We start from the raw sequence: 19,240 nt of genomic DNA on the forward strand, positions 1-19,240 counted from the left end.
GGAGCCAGGATGGGGTGGGGTCGAGGCCTGGGGGGAGGGGAACCCTGGTCGGTGGGGGTGGGGTGGGCCTGTGCTGGGCTGGACAAGGGTGGAGGCACCGGAGCACCTGGGTGGGGCCCCCTTGCTGCGTCTGGAGTGGCTGGGTTTGAGGCCCTGAGGCCATCTGAGGAGTCCGGGAGGCCATGGGTCACCAGGCAGAGAGGGGAGGCTGGGCTGAGAGGGGGCACGTGAGGGAGTAGGTGGGCTCGACTTGGTGATGAGTGAGGGGAGAAGCGACCCCCATGCTGGGAGGACCAGGAGAGGCTGCTCTGGGAGCTGATGCTTCCAGAAGGAGGGGCTCTCAGGGCAGCCAGTGCTAAGGGTGCAGGACCCTCAAGGTTGTCAGGAGGGTGAGGAAGAGGAAAGGCCAAGGGCGAGGAGCACTGACCTGCTCTCAGCATTGGTGGTGGGGATTCGGGGTCAGGGGTTGCAAACAGCAGAAGGTTCCAAGCTGGTGGTGTACCACTCCTGAAAAGGTGGTTGGCGGGTAGGGGGGTGGGGGTGGGGTGGCTGCTGGGTGGGCCCTGACAGTCCTAATTGAGATCCCAAGGGTAAGAGCGCAGGCAAGGAAGGGTGGAGCCCCCAGGCGATTGGCCAGTGCCCCGGGGGACGAGCCGGCCTGGTGGGGGGCAGTTGTAGCAGGAGCAAAGGCCCTGGGGTCAAGGGGGTGTCAGCATCACAGGAAGTGTGGCGACTAAGCAGGTGGTAGAGGTGGGGAGAAGGGAAACTGGCAGCCCAAGCTAGGATGCGGTAGGAGGGAAAAGATGGTTATCATGTGGGCTCCCACCTCCGCCTCTGTGGCGTGCCCCTCCGGGACGCGGGGCAGGGGGGACCTGTTCCACCCACTCCTCTAGCTTGGAGCCCCTCACCCAGGGGGCGGGGAGGGCAGCCCCTCCTCCCCCGGGACGGAGGCGGAGCCGGAAAGTTTCTTGGAAGGAAAGCACCCAGAAGAGCAGGACCCACAGTCACTTTCCGCACCGCTCGGACCAGGGCCACTTGGCCCTTCGCCCTCCGAGCCCGTGATGGCGTGTGAGTCCCTTGTCCTGAAGCCGGCGCCCTGGGGAACTGATGCTTTTAACCCAACCTCCCAGCACGGTAGCGAAACAAGAGCGCGCGGCGCCCTTAAGGGAGCTCGAGAGAGGCGGGGCCTCTGGATAGGAGTGGCCCCGGTGGGCGGGGACGCATTGTAGTGGGCGGTGCTCTGGTGGGCGTGCCCGTGGATGGGCGTGGCTTCCCCCAAGCGGCCGGAGCGCCCGGGGCCCAGCAGACATGACCTCTCCCAGGTGAGCCCGGCCGCCCGGTGGCCAGACGCCGGGACCCCACCATATGCGCTTCGGGCCGATGGGCGCCGACAGGGGGTGCGGGAGAGATGCGCCCCGGCGTGTCGCCTGCTCCCAGTCGGTGGCCCTCAGGCCTGACCTTCTGACACCCACCCCACGGCCAGGGCAGGATACTTGGGTCCTGGGCCAGCAAGGCCCAGCCTCACCCAGGCGGGTGGAAAGCACTCTTTCCAGTCCGGGGCTGGGCCTCGGTGGGGGACAGAGGTAGCCTGCCCCTAGGGAATGGACGCTGCTCTCGGGTGGCGGCGGCTGGAGCCTGGAGTGGGCAGCAGGTGTCAGGTCAGCGGCAGACACGCTCTCTCACTCCCCTGGACGCCTTGCCCTGTTCCAGGCTCCCTTTTGGCCACCAGAGATGTGTTCCACCTGACAGGGCCTCCCCTTCCCCACTCCTGAAACTGGGGGCATCCTGGAGGCTCTGTCTGCCCCTCTAGTCATGGCCCCTTGACCTGCAAGGACCAGCCCTCCCTGGACGGGCTCATTCCCCAAGACCCTTGTAAGGCCAAGTTTAGGGGCGCGCTCCCTGGCAGGGGTGTGTGTGAGACCCGGGACAGGGCTCAGGCTGAGCCAGCTTCTGGCCTCCATGAAAAGGGAGGGTGGGATGTGTGCCAGAAGGGGCCCCTCCTGCCCTTTCCACCAGAACCCCGCCCCCAGGTGTGCACACACGCTTGTGAACTCGGACTCCAGCTGGCTGTGGTTTTCAGTGGGGAGCCACACAGGTGTGAGACGCCTGTCACCACTTCCGGGCACTTGGCACATCCAGAACACCCCCTCTCTGGGGGGTGAGGCTGGAGGTCGCAGAGGAGGTTGCCCTAAGGCCCCCAGTGACTCCCTCGATCCGGAAGGGGGCTGGACAAGAGCGGATTGCTAGCCCAGGGCAGTGCGTCAGCAGTGAGGGTCCCAGAGTCCCTACAAGGGGGGTGGTGAACCTGGCACGGCGGCCTCCAGCAGGGCCAAAGGCCCTGCTAAGCCCAGGAAGAGTGGAAGTGGGTTGGATGTCCAAGAAACTGTCAGCCCTAGAGCCCTGAGTTTCCCAGTTTCCACATCCAGCTGGAGCTCAGGGAGGAGGGCATTTTGGGGTCTGTCTGGAATGGCCCCACCGGCTCCCCTCCGCCTCACTCCTTCTTGTCCCCCAGGCAAGTTCTGGTGCTCAGAAAAGGTCACGTCCGTGTCATGTGCATGTGACCCTGGGCCGGCCCGGGAAAGCCCCGGGGTGCGGCTCTGCCCGCCCTTGCCAACCCTCCCCGCCCTGTGCTGACCGTCTGGACGGTCACTCCTCTGGCCCCTGGGTCCCTGCCCACACCCCTATCAAGCCTGGGCAGGCCCGACCGAGTCCCAAGCGAAGCCCATCCCCGTTAGGCCTGCCCCCACCCCGCGGCCCCTCCCCGTCGCCCTGTGGCTTGTGGGTCGACGGGCACCGTCATGGGCACCCCTCGCCCCAGGGCTCTGGCGCTGTGGGCAGAGCTGGGCACGGGTCCTGCCTAGTGCCATGGTTTGATGCAGTGACATTGGTGCTTGGGAGGGAGCTGGGTCCTATGGGGGCTGCTGCGCCCCCTCGAGCTCCCCCTGTTCCAGGTTGGAGAGGAGAGCACGTCTCTGGTTAGTCCGATTCTGCATAGACAGGACAGGCCTTGGCTGAGGTTCCTCTGGGACCAGGAGGGGCTGGGGGCAGGGAGACAGAGAGGGACACTGCCTGTGCTCTGGAGTCCGCAGCCCTGGAGTTCCAGCCTGGGCCCCTCTCCACTGGTCGAGTGTCTCCCACCATCATGGCAATGTCTTCCCTGCAGGTGTGTCCACCCCTGTACCATGTGTGTGAAAGCCTGTCGACAGGCCACTCACAGGTCTTCCAGGGTCCCAGGGCTGCAGCTGTGCCATCTACAGACGGGACGTCAGGGCCGCACTGGGCCAGATAGCGGCCAGTGAGTTCCGGCCGGGTGCTTCTTGGGCTCCCGAGCACTGAGTGGACTCAGCTGGGCCTTGAGGGGCCCAGGCTGTGAGATCCGTGGGGAGCCCAGTGTGCCCTGCTCACCCCCATCTGCCCCTCTCCCGGGCCTGCCTGACCACGTGATCAGGACAGAGCTGAGTTACCAACCTGCCACAGAGCAGGGAGCCCTTCGGCACAGAAGTGACCCTGGTGTGGAGATTGGCAGTGGGACCTGTGGCCCGCCCCCACCCCCGCCCCCGTCTCCTCCCACCGCTCAGCCGGGGCAGCTCCACCTCCGGGCCTGGGCGTGTCGCGTTTGCCTCGGCCTGGGGTTGTGGGCGTGCTGTGGTGTGAGCTTCTGTGACCCCTCAGGATACCCCAGCCCTGGAGATTTCCACCCGATAGATGCAGTGCAACTTGCGGGGAAGAGGGAGGCACAGAAAGTATGAGCAAGCGTCCCTGGAAGGACAAACAACGTTCCCCTCAGCCTGCTCTGTGGCTCTGATACTGGGCCTCCATCCTCTACCCCTGCCCCCACACTCTGGGCATTGCCCATCTTGGACTGGAGTCTGAGGCTGCTGTGACCGGGGGGTGGGCGTCTGGGCACAGAATGTGGTTCAACAGAGTGGGCAGCCCTAGCGTGGCGGCGGGGGCGGGGTTGGAAGCCTTCCTTTGGGTTCTAGTCCCTGCCCCCCACACACCACACTGCAGCGTCTCTGGCGGGACGAGGCCATCGCCTTTTTCCTGGTGGCCTCGCTTGCTGTCCCCTGCCTGGCCCTGGAGGTCATCACAGGGCCATTCCTCCCCCAGGAAGCCTTCCCTGGCAGCCTCACCTGCTGGACCACTCAACCAAAACTGCCCCTAGGTCCCACTCCTCTAGAGCCAGCGTGGGAGGGAGCTTGAGACCCCAGGCCCAAAACGTGCCCAGGAAGTGCCTGGCTGGCGATACCCCTCCTTCCCCCAGGAGAAGCTGGATAGGAGCACCGGGTGGCCTTGGGCAGGTCACCTGAGCTTCTGGGCCTCTGTGAACCAGTACGTGTGCCCTGGGGAGCAATGGAGGTCAGAACAGAGCCTGTCCTCCCCGGGGCTCACGTCTGGTGATGAAGACACCAGGGGGACAGGTAAACGCAGAAGCCTGTACACTCCTGTCTGCGGTTGCAGGTGCCACACGTGGAAGGTGGGGCAGTGACACAGTTGCAGTGTTGATGGTGTGGCTGGGGGTGGGGTGGGGTGTTGGTCAGGGAGGGAGTGTGAGCCATGCCCCATAGGGCCGGCCGGAGGTGGCCAGACAAGAGGTGAGGTCAGTGAACAGAAAGATGGACAATGGGGCGGGGGGGGGCTTTCTAGTGGGGGGTCCTTGAGGTGTGTGCCAGCATCCTGGGAGCCACACAGGGCCGCTGGCAAGGTTTAAGTGGCTCTCATGTGCACTTTCTGAGAAGCCCTCTGTCTGCCATGGCTCAGCTGAGGGTGAAGGATGAGGCCGGAGACCTGGAATCAATGTTGCCGTCCAGGCAAGGGCCGGTGGGCCCTGGTCCCAAGGCGGTGGGAGAAGTGGTTGATTCCGGGGCACTTGGAAGTCGAGACATCGCAGTGTTGGGAGAGTACAGGGAGTTGAGGGCAGGGACCTGAGTGATGGGTGGGCAGTGAGCTCCTTCACTGAGTGAGGACTGGGTAGAAGAACCGGGCTTTAGGGGCCTTATCAGGAGTTTGGAGTTTTGCAAATGTTAAGATAGAGATACTGTTACCTTTCAGACAGAGATACTGGAAAGACCTGTGTCTATGAGCTTGACGCTCAGAGCCCAGGTGGGGCTGGAGGTGTAGACAGTGTGTGCACATGGAGACACGCAGGTGAAGGGGCTCCAAGATTGTGGGGCCAGAAAGAGAAGAAGGAGGACCCAGGCCAGCTGAGGTGGGAAACCAGGGGAGTGTGGAGAACTCCTGCGTGGCGTGCACACTTCTGGAGGAAGGAGGCCTGGCCACCGGCCCTGGGAGGCTGGGGGAGAACCTGAGAGCCCAGGGAAATGGGTCTGTGGGGACTCAGGTGGAGATGGGCAGTGCGGACTAGTACAGGCCACGACTTTCCGTGATAGTGGAAATATTTCTTTCGCACCCACAGCCGACAGCCTCCACGGGCCACACAGGGCTCTCAGCAGTAAAATGTGGATGCTGCGACCCAAGAACTGGGATTATGATTCTGCTGAATTTTAATCCATTCACCCGCACATCCCACACCTGCCACGGGCTGCACGTCAGACAGTGCGGTGCAGACTGAGCACAGGGGCCTCCCGGGAGGAGTCAGGAAGGCGCTGAAGGCAGGGGTGAGGGGGCCCGGGAGAGGCAGAGGAGGAGCAGGAGGACCCAGGGAAGAGAGACGTGATCCCATTCCTGTTCCGGAAAGACATCCGTGGGGCCGTGTGGTCTTGAGTCAGCTGTGGGGCAGGGCAGGGTGTGCCCAGGACACACTTGGGTCTGGGTTATGGCTGTGAACAACTGGGCGGAGCCTGGGGGTGACAAGGCAGCAGGGCTGGAGTTGGGGGCCCTGGTTTCCCACCGGGTGCAGGACGGGGCAGGACGAGCCCTGATACCACGTGTCATCTGTGCAGTGACCCAGGGACACGCCTCTGACCCAGAGGTCCCAAGCACCTCCTGCAGTGACCTTTGGCAGCGCTGTGGGAGACACAGTGCTGCCGATGGAAGGCCAGGTACTGTGTGACAGTGTCCCTCTGCGGGATCGTGCAGGGTCCCTGCTCTGAGACCCTCTGGGGCCACCGCGTGAGTACAGCTTGATCCCGGGCCCAGAAATTCCTGCCCTCGTGAGGGAGACACACCGAGACAGAAGCCACCGGGGTAGAGTTAACAGCAGTTATGATCTCAGCCGTGGACTCACGTGCCGTCCTGATGAGGCCCCCGACCTGTCCCCCCGTCTCGTGGGGGAGGCTGTGAAGGTCCGTCCCCGGAGGAGAGGGCTGAGTCCCTCTCAGCCTGGACCCCCAGCAGAACAAATGGTGACTCTCTGGGCCTTCCCGCCCTGCTCACCCACCGCCTACCACCCGTCGTTAGTCATTCACTTCTGAATTCAAGCATGTTTGTTAATACCCAGGCTCTGTGGTCAACCCTGGAGTACACACGCCACAGAACAGTTTCTGCCCTTGTGGAGCTTAAATCAAGGAGATAGACAACAAGCCAATAAATATGTAACATATGTCAAGAAAGTGACCAATGCTGTGAAGAAAAACAAAGCAGAATAAGTGTCAAAGAGGGAGAGGAGAGGGTCCCTCCGTCATGCACTGTGGGCCCAGTGTGGAGAACAGCTGGTGCAGAGGCCCTGAGGGGCACGGCCTGGGGTGGGTGAGGGGCTGGGGTGGCAAGGGCGGCGTGGGGGGGGCAGCCTTCGTGGGTGACTTGGGCCTGCGGGCTGTGCTCCTGTTCTGAGGACGCTGGCCAAGGGACACGTGACACGCCGGGGTCCCTCGGGTGAGGGTGGTGGCCCGGACCAGGAGGAGCGGTGGAGGTGGAAGGGGTGGGCCGCCAGGGTCTGCTGCTGGGCTGTGAGGGGAGGAAGGAAGCCCTGTGTGGCTGTGGGGGATCCCAAATGCCTTTGGCTGAGCTGGGATGCCTGGTGGGCGGTGGGCGGTGGACGGGGGAGAGGCCACAGAGGGTGTGAGCTGAGGTTCCTGCTGGTGCCCCTGTGGGGGTGCCGGAGGGGTCTGCCCACTTGCCACTGTGGGAAAGTTTCTGCCCGTCTGTGTCCCCAGCACCTCCCCCAGCTCCACCTCCGTCCCCGGACCCCAGACCCTGTGGTCACGGCCCGAGGCTGGCGTAGCGTGGGTGTGGGCGGGACTGCGCAGCGTTCCTGGCTCTCTCTTCACCAGCTTGCTGTCCTCCTTCCAGGTGGTTTCATCCCAACATCAGCGGGGTCGAGGCGGAACAGCTGCTCCTGTCCAGGGGCCAGCACGGGAGCTTCCTGGCAAGACCCAGCCAGAGCTGCCCTGGGGGCTTCACGCTGTCCGTCAGGTGGGTGGGTGGTGGGCCAGGTGTGGACAGGCCCGAGACCCCAGGAGACCTCAAGGGGTCGGAACACCCTCAGCTGGGGGCACAGCTGGGGATCAGGCTCCAGTCCTTCCAGAGGGGTGTGGGCAGCATTCTGGGCGGTGAGGACCCCTGATGGGGGCGAGATCTGGGTGGGGGGAGTCTGGCATTCCTGGCCAGGTGGCCTCTGGGCAGGAGAGGACCCCTCAGAAAGGCCTTCAGGGAGGGCTCCGTGAGATGGGCACTGGCAGGGCCTCCCTCCCATCCTCCGAGGGGCCTCACTGGCCGGGATTGTGCCCCATTTCCTGGGGACGCCGCCCACGGCCACCCACTGGGGGTCTGGCCGGAGCCCTGAAAGGGCCAATGTGCGGGGGGGATGGGCAGGAGGGCTTAGGACCAGCAGAGTGGACGGCCAGACCCGTGCCCACCCTGGGTGAGGCGGGTCCGTCTGGGGTCTGGGGAGGGGTCTGCCAGAAGGGCTCCCAGCCTTCCCAGGTTTTCTGCTGACCCCGAGGCAGCAGGCAGGATGCGGCGAGCCCTCAGGATGGACTTCCCTCACCTTGGGGAGACAGACGTTCTCCCTTGGGGCTTCCCAGGCCACCGTGGGACACCTGGGGGAGGCGGCCTCAGGGGCCTAGGCCCCCCCCCCCCCCGGAGCCCCGGGGCAGGTGGTCTGGGGTGAGGCAGAGTCTACCCTGAGAGGTTGTCCCCGCCTCGGCCTCCAGGCCAAGGGAGCGTCAGGCCTGTGGTCGGCAAGCCCCACCCTGGCTGCCCCAGGGACAGTGGAGGTGGGGTGTCCGTCACCGGGGTGGGGGGGACCCTGGACTCTGGCTGGACGGGGAGCTGCGGAGGGGAGGGGCCTGGCCCCGGCCGTGGCTGCTCCTGGCGGGGCACAGCAGAGGCCGAGACCTCAGGGCAGGAAAACCCCAGGGACTGCTGGGGACGCTGAGGGAGTGACGGGAAGGAGGGCGGGTGGCAGGTGCGGCGTCCCCCAACGGCGGCTGGCTCCCCGGCCCGTCCAGGCGCCATGACGAGGTGACCCACATCAAGGTGCAGAGCACAGGCGACTACTGCGATCTGTACGGAGGGGAGAAGTTCGCGACGCTGGCCGAGCTGGTGCAGCACCACACAGGCCAGCGCGGGGGTCTGCTTCGGGAGCGCGGGGGCGCCCCCGTGGAGCTCCGGCACCCGCTGGGCTGCCAGGACCCCACGTCGGAACGGTAAGCGGCTGGGTCTGCGCCTGGCCAGGCGTCTGTCTGCACACGGGCGCCTGCGAGCGTCCGAGGGGGCAGGGGCTGCCCGGCACGGCCTCCGGGGTCCTCTGCCCCCAGGACCCAGGGTCAGGCCTGGGCACAGCTGTGGCAAAGCTGAGGGGGCCCACGGCACCCCCTCCCCTGGGGTTCTGGCCTCGTTTCTTCCGGGTCCCAGGCGCCAGCCACGGGGGCGGGGGGGGGGGGGGCGGGGCGGGAGAGCTGCACCAGAGCCGTCTCCCCCAGCCCTCCTGGCTGGTAACTGGGGGAGAGCCGTCTCCCCCAGCCCAGCCTCAGGTTCCCCAACTGCACCGCGGAGGCCTGAGTCCGCTGCATCTGCCCGGGAAGCAGGGCGGGGCTGGCCTGGGGAGACCCCACCCCCGCCCCCCACCCCCGTCCCTCCTTGCTGGGGACCAGGCTGCCCCCTGGTGGTCGCTCTGGGGCACTGCAGGGCCCGCCTGTCCTGCCTCCCGCCGCTTCCCAGGTCTGAGGACGGTCGCGAGGTGGGCAGGGCCGACTGAGGCTGGCCTGGGTGCAGGCGCTACCTGGGTCCCCGAGGTCTGGGTGGGTCTGTGTCCCTCACATGGCCAGGCCGGGACCCCTGGTCAACCTGTGCTGCCCCGGGCCAGGTGGTATCACGGGCACCTGTCTGGCAAGGAGGCCGAGAAGCTGCTGATGGAGAAGGGGCGTCCGGGCAGCTTTCTGGTTCGGGAGAGTCAGAGCAAGCCTGGGGACTTCGTGCTGTCAGCGCTCACACAGCAGCTGGACAGGGCGGACCGCCAGCCACGCGTCACCCACGTCAGGATCCACTTCCAGGTAGGAGGCGGTGGCCGGGGTGGGGGTGTGACCCGGGGGAGCGGGAGCCACCGGGTCCCTCACTGCTGCCCCCGCAGCCAGATGGGAAGTGCGATGTGGGAGGCGGCGAGCGGTTCGACACCCTGGGAGACCTGGTGGAAAGCTACAGGAAGAACCCCCTGGTGGAGAGATCGGGGGCCGTGGTGCACCTCGGGCAGGTACGTCCCCAGGCACCTGAACCTTGGGGTCTGAGTGGGCTTCTCCCCCTGGGGGAACGAGGGACTCTGGCACAGCCCCTCCCCCCCCCGGGAAAAAGGACACCAGGCAGGGCTGGGGCAGGGTGCCAAGGGCAAGCGTGTGGGGGCCAGGGCACTGTGGGGTCCACTGGACCCTGCTAAGCTTGGACTTGGGCCTCTCCCTGCCAGCCCCTCAAGACCACGAGAATCAGCGCCACAAGCATTGGGAGCCGTGTGCGGGAGCTCAGCCAGGCCACAGACGCCAGCGAGAAGGCCAAGCAGGGCTTCTGGGAGGAGTTTGAGGTGTCGACCTGCTGCCTGCTGCCCCCCGCTGACTTCCATTCCCGGGCTGCAGCGAGGGCCAGCAGAGGGATGTGGGGCAGGAGGTGTGCGGCAGGGGGTGAGAGCTCCGGGGAAGGGTCGGGGCCACGGGCTAAAGCCCCACTCTCCCCAGATGCTGCAGCAGCAGGAATGCCGGCTCCTGTATCCCCGGAAGGAGGGCCAGAGGCTGGAGAACAAGCCCAAGAATCGATACAAGAACATCCTTCCCTGTGAGGCCAGGGCCAGGGCCAGGGCCAGATGGGGAGCCAGGGCTCCATCCACCACATTCAGGGGCCCATCTGGCTGAGGGGTCTGGGGGGGGTGAAGGCAGGGACCACTCCCCACCACTGGTGTGATGCCCCGTCTTGCCCCGTCATCCTCTGTCTCTGCTCACCACTGGTCAGTGGGCCAGGAAGCAGGTGGGGTCCATGAGCATCCCCTCTGCCCTGGAGACCTGAGCAGCATCTGCCCTTCCCAGTTGATACCACCCGTGTCATCCTGCGTGATGTGGATGACAGTGTGCCTGGAGCCGACTACATCAACGCCAACTACATCAGGGTGAGTGTGCACGAGGTATGGGTGGCTAGCTGCACGCAGGGCCCCACATGGGTCAAGGACCAGCCATCCCATCCCCGATAATAATGAGCCTGGGGCTCCTGAAGTGATCTGTGGACCTTGGCAAGACAACATTCAGGGGGACATTCAGATATTCGGGGTGTGGCAGCCCTCAAGGGGTCCTCAGAGCCTGCTAGATGAAATATTGGTCCGAAGCCCCTCTCACCCTGGGTGGACTGCATGTGAGCCACCTGGGCTACTTTGCATATCATTTGCATTAATTTGCATTGGTCATCTGGCACTTTAATCCTTGGAAACATCAGGCAGCTGACCCTACCACCTTTCAGAGTGACCCAGAGGAGAAGCCAGGCCACGGACCGGGCAAGGTGTACATCGCCACCCAGGGCTGTCTGCCAACTACAGTGGCTGCCTTCTGGGCCATGGTGCACCAGGAGAACACGCGTGTCATCGTTATGACCACCAGGGAGGTGGAACGAGGCCGGGTAGGAGCTCAGGCTTGTGTTCCTCCCCTCCTCCTGCCCTGTGCCCCACTGGACCTGTGCTGGTGCTGGCTGAGCCTTGTTTCTTCAGTCTTAGGGGTGCTGGGGGAGCAGGGAGGGCCCTGGAGAGACCCCGTGTATGCCCCACAGGGTGGAGGGGCAAGGGTGCTGGTGGTCTTCCAGCACGGCTGATGCCATGCCCCCATCCTCCCAGGACAAGTGTTTCCGATACTGGCCAGAGCTGCACGGCAGCCAGGACTACGGCCGCCTGCGTGTGTGCAACGTGGCTGAGCACCAGGCCCAGGGCTATTGTGTGCGGGAGCTGCGGGTGTGGCGGGCAGACCGGGTGAGCCTGGAGGGCAACAGGACCTATGGGGCGGGGTCAGAGTGGTCAGGAAGCCCCCAGGTCAGCGCTGGGGTGAGGAGGCCCTGGGCTGGCCCTGGTGGCTTCCACATCCCTCAACCCAGTGGGCACAGTCCTGGCCTGGGCCTGGGCTCTGCTGGGCAGTGTTCGCAGTGGGGCACATTCTCAACCACAGTTGCCTGGCTTCAGGGTGGCCTCACACCCACATGGGCCTCTCCGCCCCGGGCAGTCTCAGCACCTTCGGCCTCCTTTGTGTGCCAGTGCTGCCCATTCCAGTTCCAGGCACAGATCCCTCCTGGCCAGTTCCCTTTGTCTAACCACCAGGGGGCCCTGCAAGCCTCTGCACTTGGCCCTTCCCAAACAGAATTCACTTCTTGGAAAGTTGCTCCCTCCCCCAGACTGTCTTCCCCGCTCCCTGCCCCCCACCCGGGGGCCATTTGAGGGTCCCCCAAGCCCTGAATCCCATCTTTTCCTTCCACTCCTCCTGCTCTGTCTGGGGCCTGCTCGTCACTCCTTCTGGCAAACCGCGCGGAGCCACAGCCTGCCTCCTCCGGGTTCAGTCCCTGTGCCCCTCCCCACCGAGGGTCACAGCCCTGTCAGCAGGGCAGGTGCCTGGGACGCGCCCAGACGTACCTGCTGGCGCTCACGAGCCCGCCCTGCCCAGGAGGAGTCGCCGCGCACGGTGAAGCACTGCCAGTACTTGAGCTGGCCGGACCATGGGGTCCCGGCCGAGCCCACCGGCGTCCTTGGCTTCCTGGACGAGGTGAACCAGGCCCAGAGCAGCATGCTGGGGGCCGGACCCATGGTAGTACACTGCAGGTGCGACCGGGGACGGGGCGGGGCCAGCGGCACAGGTGCGACCGGGGACGGGGCCACGGCTTTGCCCCGTCAACTGGCCACAGGCTTCCTGGTCGGTCCCCACAGCGCCGGCATCGGACGCACTGGCACCATCATTGTGATTGACATCCTGGTGGACGTCATTCGCAGGCAGGGTGAGCCGCCCCAGGCAGGCCCCGCCATCCCCTCTAGCCCCGCCCCCGACAGGTCCCCTTCCCACCTAGCCCCGCCCCACTCCAGGCCCCGCCCTCCCTTCTAGCCCCGACCCCGGGGCTGCCGGCCCCGCCCACTTCATCTCGCCCTCCCACCTCCTCCCTGTCGTCCCTACCCCGCCCTGAGCGCGCTCGTCCCCAGGGCCGGACTGCGACATCGACGTCCTCAAGACGATCCAGCTGGTGCGGCGGCAGCGCTCGGGGATGGTGCAGACCGAGGCGCAGTACAAGTTCGTGTACTTGGCGCTGCAGCGGTACATCCAGGGCGAGCAGCTGCGCCTGCGCGAGCAGGTGGGGGCGGGGCCGCGCCGGGGTGGAGCCTGCGGGGGCATCGCCATGGCGACCCGCGGCCCCTCCCCTCAGCGCGAGCCGCGGGAGGAAGGCGACTCCCTGAACGTGGGCGCCTCGCCCGCCGACCCCGGCCGCAGCCCCGGACCCGCGCCGCCCCGGGCGCCGGCGGCGTGAGTGGGGCGTCGGGGACCGGGGAGGGCGGAGGCCCGGCCGGGAGCGGGCCGGCCTCGGGGGCGTGGCCTGGGGGCGGGGGCGGGATCGCGGGTGCGCCCCAGCCGAGCCCCGTCTCCGCCCGCAGGACCCCGGAGGCCTCCGGCCGCGCGTACGGGAACCTGCGGGACCTCTGGCCGTGAGGGCTCCGCGCGCGCGCGCCCCGGGCGGGGCTGGAGCCGCGCGAGAAGCCGGGAGCCCGGCGAGGCCGGCCCTCGCGTTCCTCCAGAGCGCTGTGTTTAGGACCGTGCAGACCGACGCCCAGCCCCGAGCGCCGCGGGGAGAGGGTCCGGGGCTGCCCCGCAGACCCTCCCAGACCAGGTCCGCACGCCCAGAAATGGCGAGGGGCGGCCCGGAGATCCGGTGTGCCTGCCCCTCCTGGAGGAGGGGAGACAGGCCTGCAGGGCTGCGCTTTGCGTCCGTGTGTGACCACCTGCTCGGCGCAGTGGCCACCGTGCCTTGTGTGTGCCGCAGGTTTGCGGGTCAGCCTATGTGTGGAACGTGAGTGACCAGCAAGTGCGTGCCAGTCTGTGGTCACCAGCGTTTGTGCCCCTCTCCCCTGCCTCCTTCATGCCCCCCACCCCTTCGGAGCTGCTTCTCAGCCCTGCGCATAGCGGTGTCTAGGATGTGGCCCAGGCGGTGGCTCGGCCCCTGCCCGTGCCCAGGCCTTGCCCAGACCGTCATGTCGCGGTCACGCCTGGGTACATGCTTGTTGAGTGAGGAAATATGTGACGTGCTCATGTGACCACGGTGACAAGGGCGAGGCTCTGTGTGTGCCTGACTGGTTTGTGATGGTGTGATGTCACTGGCATGTGGTCTGTGGTCACACCCTCCCATCACGGATGGCCCTGTGGCTTTGTGGTCTCCTCAGTAAAGTGCCTTCTTCTCAGTTTTGTGTCTTTGTCAGGGCCTGGAGAAAGGGTGCGTGTGGGTCCCCACGACCGGGCCCAACTTCCCCAGGGTCTCTGTGAGCCAGAGGCCCGGCTGGTTGGAGCAGGAAGTCCTGGGCTTTGGGATGAGGGGTGAGGAGGCTGAGGCCTGTGCGAGCCAGCACTGGCCTGGCCTCTCTTTGCCGTGCCAACCTGGTGGTGCAGGATTCCTGGGCCGAGAGCAAAACCGAGTCTGGAAGGTGGGGGTTAGCAGGACTCCCGCCCAGCCCTCCTGACACTGGCTTCCCCAGCTGGGCCTGGCCCGGGGAGGGTCTTCTGGAGGAACCTGAGGACCGTGGGTCTTCAGGACACACTGGTTGTCGCCACCTCCGCTTCTGTGCACACTTGGGCCTCGGTTCCCGGGGGTCATGGGGTCCTGCAGCACTCCCGTCGGGGCTCCAGGCGGGGCTGTGGGGCCATGACTTCTGGGGGATGCAGCCTGGGATGACCGTGGTGAGGGGTGGGGAGGCGGGCTCTGGACCAGGCCAAGGCCCCACACCAGTCCCGCCTGCCCCAGGTGCTCCAGGCCTTCCCCATCTCCCTGGGGCAGGCAAGTCCAGATCTGCTCCAGCCCATCCACAGTCCTGAGGGGACAAGAGTTGGCCCCCTAGAACCTGGGGCCACCCACCCTATGCGCTGCTGGGAGTCCAGGCCAGTGGGGGTGTCCTCTGGATCCAGGGTGTTTGTGGAAGGGGCGGATTGTGGGCTTTTCTGGAGGGAGGGGCTTAATGCTGCAGGAAAGAGGACACAGGGTGAGGACCCCTTACCAATTGTGGGTACAAAATAATTTATTTAAAAATGTACAGTTCAGGAGGGTGGGATGGGCACCGGGGGCTGGGCTCCCTGCCACTGCTTTCTGTCCCCCTGGCCACCCAAGGGACGAGGCCAGCCCAGCCTGGGGAAGGGAGGAGCTGTGGGGGAAATGTGAAAATAAAATAAGAATGGCGAGGGCTTCCTAGGTGGCGCAGTGGTTGGGAATCTGCCTGCCAATGCAGAGGTCACGGGTTTGATCCAGGAAGATCCCACATGCCACGGAGCAACTAAGCCCGTGTGCCAAAGAAAAAAAAAAAAAAGAATGGCGAAAATAAGGATGGTGAAAATAAAATAAGGACCCCCTCCCTTTTCGGCAAGGGGCTGGTCTTGCGGGCGATTCACAGTGTGTACAGGAGGGGGCCTCGCCAAGCTGTCTCTCCTGGACTTCGGTTTCCCCATCTGCAAGATGGGAGTTAGGGAGGTGATCTCTGGGGCCCAGAGGAATGTGTGATTCTTGGAAGCTGGAAGGACCATTTTGTCCACCCCACAGGACCCAGCCCCAGAGAGCAGGGGGCAGGTGTGCCGAATAGGGTGTGGGTTCCTCGGAGATGCGGGGGCTGCTCTGGAGTCCTGGGGGTGAGGTGGTGACCCTAGTTGTCAGCCAAGGACCCAAGCGAGAAGGTGGTGCTGGCTGCCGCGGCAGTGGGGGGCGGCCGGGGCAGGCAGTGCAGGCTCCCGGTCCTGAGCGCGCACTGCACCGGCCAGAGCACCACACAGAAGAGCACCAGCAGCAGCACCGAGACGAGCGCCGTGCGCTTCCAGTCCCCGCAGCGCGCCCAGCAGCGGGCCAGGCGGCCCCCGCGGTGGGCAGGGCCCGGGGTGGGCACGGGTGCGGCAGGCGCGGAGGGCTTGCTCGGGCCCACGTCCACGCACACGAAGCCGGGCGCCGCCGGGCCAGGCGCGGAGGGTGGCGGGCGGCAGCACAGCTTGGTGCCCTCCAGCCACACGGGCTCCTCCCGCCGCAGGTGCGCTGGCAGCCGGGCCTGCAGTTGGCGGCTGCTGCGCAGCGCGGGGGCCCCAGCAGCAGGCACGGCTGTGGGCCGCCGGCAGAACGGGCAGGGCACGGCCTCGCTCCCGGGCTGGCCTGCGGGCTGGGCGGCTGCCAGCCGTGCCAGGCACTCCAGGCAGAAGACATGGGTGCAGGAGAGCTCCTTGGGCGTCTTGAAGATGTTGTCGTAGCCTGAGAAGCAGATGGAGCACTCCAGAGGGGAGGCCACCTTCTCTGAACCAGGGGTTCCAGGGGTCCTGGGGCTGCCGGCCGAGCTGGGGGACCTGGGCACTGTGGCTGTGGGGCTGCTCCTGTTGGAAGGCGGCATGGCCGTGTGCCACACCTGAGGGCCTGATGACATGGTTCCGGACTGTGGGACAAACAGAGACCTCTGTGAGTGACCTTGACCGCCCCTTTCCTGCAAGGTCAGTCTGTCGCCCTCTCCCTGTCCCCCTCTACTGCATCATCCTAGAGATCCCAGGAAGAACACGGCCTATCTGTGGGCACCTCCACCAGGGCCCACCTGTCCCCAGCTCAAGGTCCTGCTGCTCAAGTGGCAACCCTGCGCCGCCCAGCTCCTTGTGCTGAGTCAGGGGTCAGCATCCTGGGGTGGCCCGGCCTGGCTGGACCCTGTGGACCACTGCTCAGTGGACCCCCCCACCAGCCCTGGCCTACCTGGCCACGCCGCTGGGCAGAAATAAAGGTGATGATGACAGTGGCCCACGCAGTTACCATCTACATCGTGGCTTTGCCAGGCTGGGCCCTGCTCCTGTGATACCCACACAGCAGCCGCGCGCGTAAGAGGCAGCTCGGTGGGCGGAATGACCACCAGCGGGACCCGGGCTCTCACAGGAGGAGGGTGGTGCTGGGTCAGGTGAAGTGGGTTTGAACGCACCATTTGGTTGGCACACACCCTATCTGCAGGCAGTTGTGTGAAGGTGGGTGCCAGGCCCGGCTAGGTGAGGGTTAGGACTCTGAATCTGGAGCCGGCCTGAGCCGGACGGGCTGCGGCAGACCAGGGGGCCTGAGCAAGGGTGGTGGCCACGGCCGGAGCAGGGGGTTTGCCTCCCAGCCACGGCCCAAACCTGCAGAGCCAGCTCGTCTAGCTGGTGACGAGGGCCTGGTGCTGGCCCTCAGGGCCTGGAAACACTCCTCAGCCTGTGGCCAGGGGAGGGGGCGGGGGAGGGGAGGGGGCGGCGGTGGACGAGCCCCGGCCATCCTCTCTGGGCTGGCCCCCACCCGGGAGGGTCACACCAGCCACAGCTGCCGTCCAGGAGGCAGCGAGACCTTCACCCCCTTACCTACTGCCCTCTCCACGTGAGGCCCTGCCTCTGTCTCCCTGGCGAGCCTCGGGTGTCCCCACCCTAGGCGGCCATATGGGTCCTGCTTGGAGGAGGGCAGGTAAGGGGGTGACCTGCCCTGCACCTTCACGACGGGCAGAGGCGGCCAGGGCCTTGAGAAGACGCTGGCCACGTGACCCCACGGAGCCCAGGAGGGCCCCCAGAGGTGACCCGACCCTGACTTGCTGGTCGGCTCAGGGGGGCTGCTGGGATGACTTTGCCGTGACGTGCCCTGCAGGCTCAGGGGCTGCTGCTCCCTGACGGTGACACTGAGTCACGGTGACATCACTGCGAGGTCATCAGTGCCCCAGCGCCGTGGCATGGGATGTCATTACCTTTTGGCGACAGCCGTTGCCGCGGCCAGGTGGCAGCCTCAGTAGGGTCTGGGGGCCCTGAGAACTGTCTTCCCCCGGCCTGTGAGCCCCACATAACCGCTTCCGTGGCGCGGAGGGCCCGCCCCTCTGAGGCGCCCCGCCCTGAGCCTGTACAGGTGAGAGGTGAGCGCCAGCCGAGCTGGCCTTACCTGGTGGCGGGGTCAGTGGGCCCCGAGCATGACCCGCGTGGCTGGCAGGCTGAGGCCCCGCGCTCGCCCGTGCCAGCAGCGCTGGCTTCTCCTCCGGGCCGGGCTGGCGTTCCTCTCCGGGGCCGGGCAGGTGGGGTGCTGGGGTGCGTGCGCAGCGCGTCTGCGGCGGGTGTGAGCGCTGGGTGTGGGCTCCTGACAGGTGTACTTATACGCTCGCCCAGGAGCATGCTGGCCAGGGGTGCGGCCTAGGGCCTCTGGGATTGGCTGGCCTCCCGTCCTCTGCCTGGCAGGCTGGGCAGCCGAGGGCGGGAGTGAGAAGTGAGAGGTCGGAGCCTGGGGTGGGGCTGGGGGTCAGCAGGCCTCTGTAGTCTGGGCAGGACGGGGGGGATGGCTGGATGCCGGGGTGAACCCCCTCCCCACCCCTGTGACCCCCGAGATGGCGACGCAGCCCCTCCGGAAACAGATCTGCTCACCAACCCGTTCAAGGTGGCGGCTCCTGAGCTCCTGGGCGGGTCCCCCAGAGGGTCCCTGCAAGGAGCACCCCACTCACAGTCAGCCCCATGATGCCTTCCCCAGCAGCCCCTGTGCCTGCCCCTCCCCCACCCCACCCCTGTGGCTGCCCCTCCCCCACCCCACCCCTGTGCCGGCCCCTCACAAGCCCCCCCCCACCCTGAAGTCTTGGGCGTCTGCTGCCCCCGCACAGCCCTCCCCAGCTGCAGCCTTTGGGGGCTGGGCGGGAACTCCCTGCTCTGGGTCTGGGAAGTGGGGTGAGGGGTCAAGGCCCGGAGCACTGGAGGGGTGAGTCACGGGGAGGGCGGGCCAGGCACCGGGGCGGCTGCAGGAACTTGTCTCGGGGCCGCGTCTGCTGAGGCACCTCAGTTACACACGCAGGGCCGGCGCTCCCAGGAAGCACCCCCCAGCCGGGGATCGGGAAGACTCCCAGGGGACAGGGAGCCGAGTCAGCCACTCGGTACAGGCTGCCAGCAGACCACGGGGCCAGCCTCTGCCGAGGCCGGGCTGGAGGCCAGGCTGGAGGATGTGGGCGCTGCGCCCGAGGGGCCTGGGGCCTAGCCACGGGCTCCCCCGTCTGACACCTGGCCCTCCTGGCGCCAGGGTCACAGCAGGCTCTCCCCCTGCGGCTTCCCTGCCCCCCCCGCCGGGCTGCACAGCACAGCTCAGTGTGCACCTGAGATGGGCCCTGAGACGGGCCCCCAGTCACGAGCCTGTGATGCGGGGATGTTGGGTTTGGTGAGGCTGGGAGCAGGGGTCCGCCCTGGTGGGGGACGGCCCACGTCATCCCCGTCTACCAGGCGGGTGCCCCCCGACCCCTCAGCAGGTCATCCAGGACCCCCAAGAGGCTGCCCGGCCCTCACAGCACCAGGAGAAGCACTGACGGTCAACGGAGCTCCGAGGTCAGCAAGAGGACGACCGCCCTGCAGCCCTAGCAGGTGGGTGCACAGAGCTGGCTGCCTGCGCCCGGGCCCCAGGAGGAGCCACAGTGAGAGGCTGGGGTGTGGGGTGACTGCAGAAGAGGGCACCTGGGCTCAGGAAGGGGCTGGGGTGACTGCAGAAGAGGGCACCGTGTGCTCCAGCAGCGGGGAGGAGCCTCGACCAGGGGCTGGGGGCTCAGAGGGGGAGGGTGGGACTAAGAGAAGGGGTGGGGCCCAGAGACCGGGGAGTCCCTGTGAGGGCCGGGCCACCCCTTGCATGACGGGGCTCTGGTTCCCACGAGGGTCGTGACTCAGGG

The 19,240-nt window shown here is 66.5% G+C and overlaps 2 protein-coding genes across 3 annotated transcripts; one reads left to right on the top strand and one right to left on the bottom strand.

Moving 5' to 3' along the window:
• Nucleotides 1-1,259: 1,259 nt before the first annotated feature.
• On the top strand, nucleotides 1,260-14,905 carry LOC130859549 (tyrosine-protein phosphatase non-receptor type 11-like). The gene is made up of 16 exons (XM_057747072.1): nucleotides 1,260-1,397; nucleotides 2,952-2,975; nucleotides 4,265-4,359; nucleotides 7,192-7,314; nucleotides 8,352-8,549; nucleotides 9,209-9,395; nucleotides 9,473-9,592; nucleotides 9,800-9,970; nucleotides 10,065-10,161; nucleotides 10,410-10,489; nucleotides 10,834-10,989; nucleotides 11,201-11,332; nucleotides 11,934-12,169; nucleotides 12,275-12,342; nucleotides 12,542-12,860; nucleotides 12,989-14,905. The coding sequence occupies exons 1-16, from the start codon at nucleotides 1,260-1,262 to the stop codon at nucleotides 13,041-13,043; spliced, it is 2,199 nt and encodes a 732-aa protein (XP_057603055.1). The 3' UTR covers nucleotides 13,044-14,905.
• A 100-nt stretch (nucleotides 14,906-15,005) lies between these two features.
• RNF223 (ring finger protein 223) lies at nucleotides 15,006-18,094 on the bottom strand. 2 transcript variants are annotated; one of them, XM_057749500.1, is made up of 2 exons: nucleotides 17,494-18,094; nucleotides 15,006-16,000 (listed from the first exon to the last, which is right to left on the bottom strand). In XM_057749500.1, exon 2 carries the CDS (start codon nucleotides 15,989-15,991, stop codon nucleotides 15,233-15,235), a length of 759 nt encoding a protein of 252 aa, XP_057605483.1. In that variant the 5' UTR covers nucleotides 15,992-16,000; nucleotides 17,494-18,094; the 3' UTR covers nucleotides 15,006-15,232. The 2 variants fall into 2 exon arrangements, with proteins under 2 accessions (XP_057605483.1, XP_057605480.1); XM_057749497.1 differs by lacking the exon at nucleotides 17,494-18,094 and adding an exon at nucleotides 16,306-17,466.
• Between the last annotated feature and the right edge of the window lie 1,146 nt (nucleotides 18,095-19,240).

The sequence above is a fragment of the Hippopotamus amphibius genome, chromosome 1, assembly GCF_030028045.1.
Source record: "Hippopotamus amphibius kiboko isolate mHipAmp2 chromosome 1, mHipAmp2.hap2, whole genome shotgun sequence".
Lineage (NCBI taxonomy): Eukaryota > Metazoa > Chordata > Mammalia > Artiodactyla > Hippopotamidae > Hippopotamus > Hippopotamus amphibius.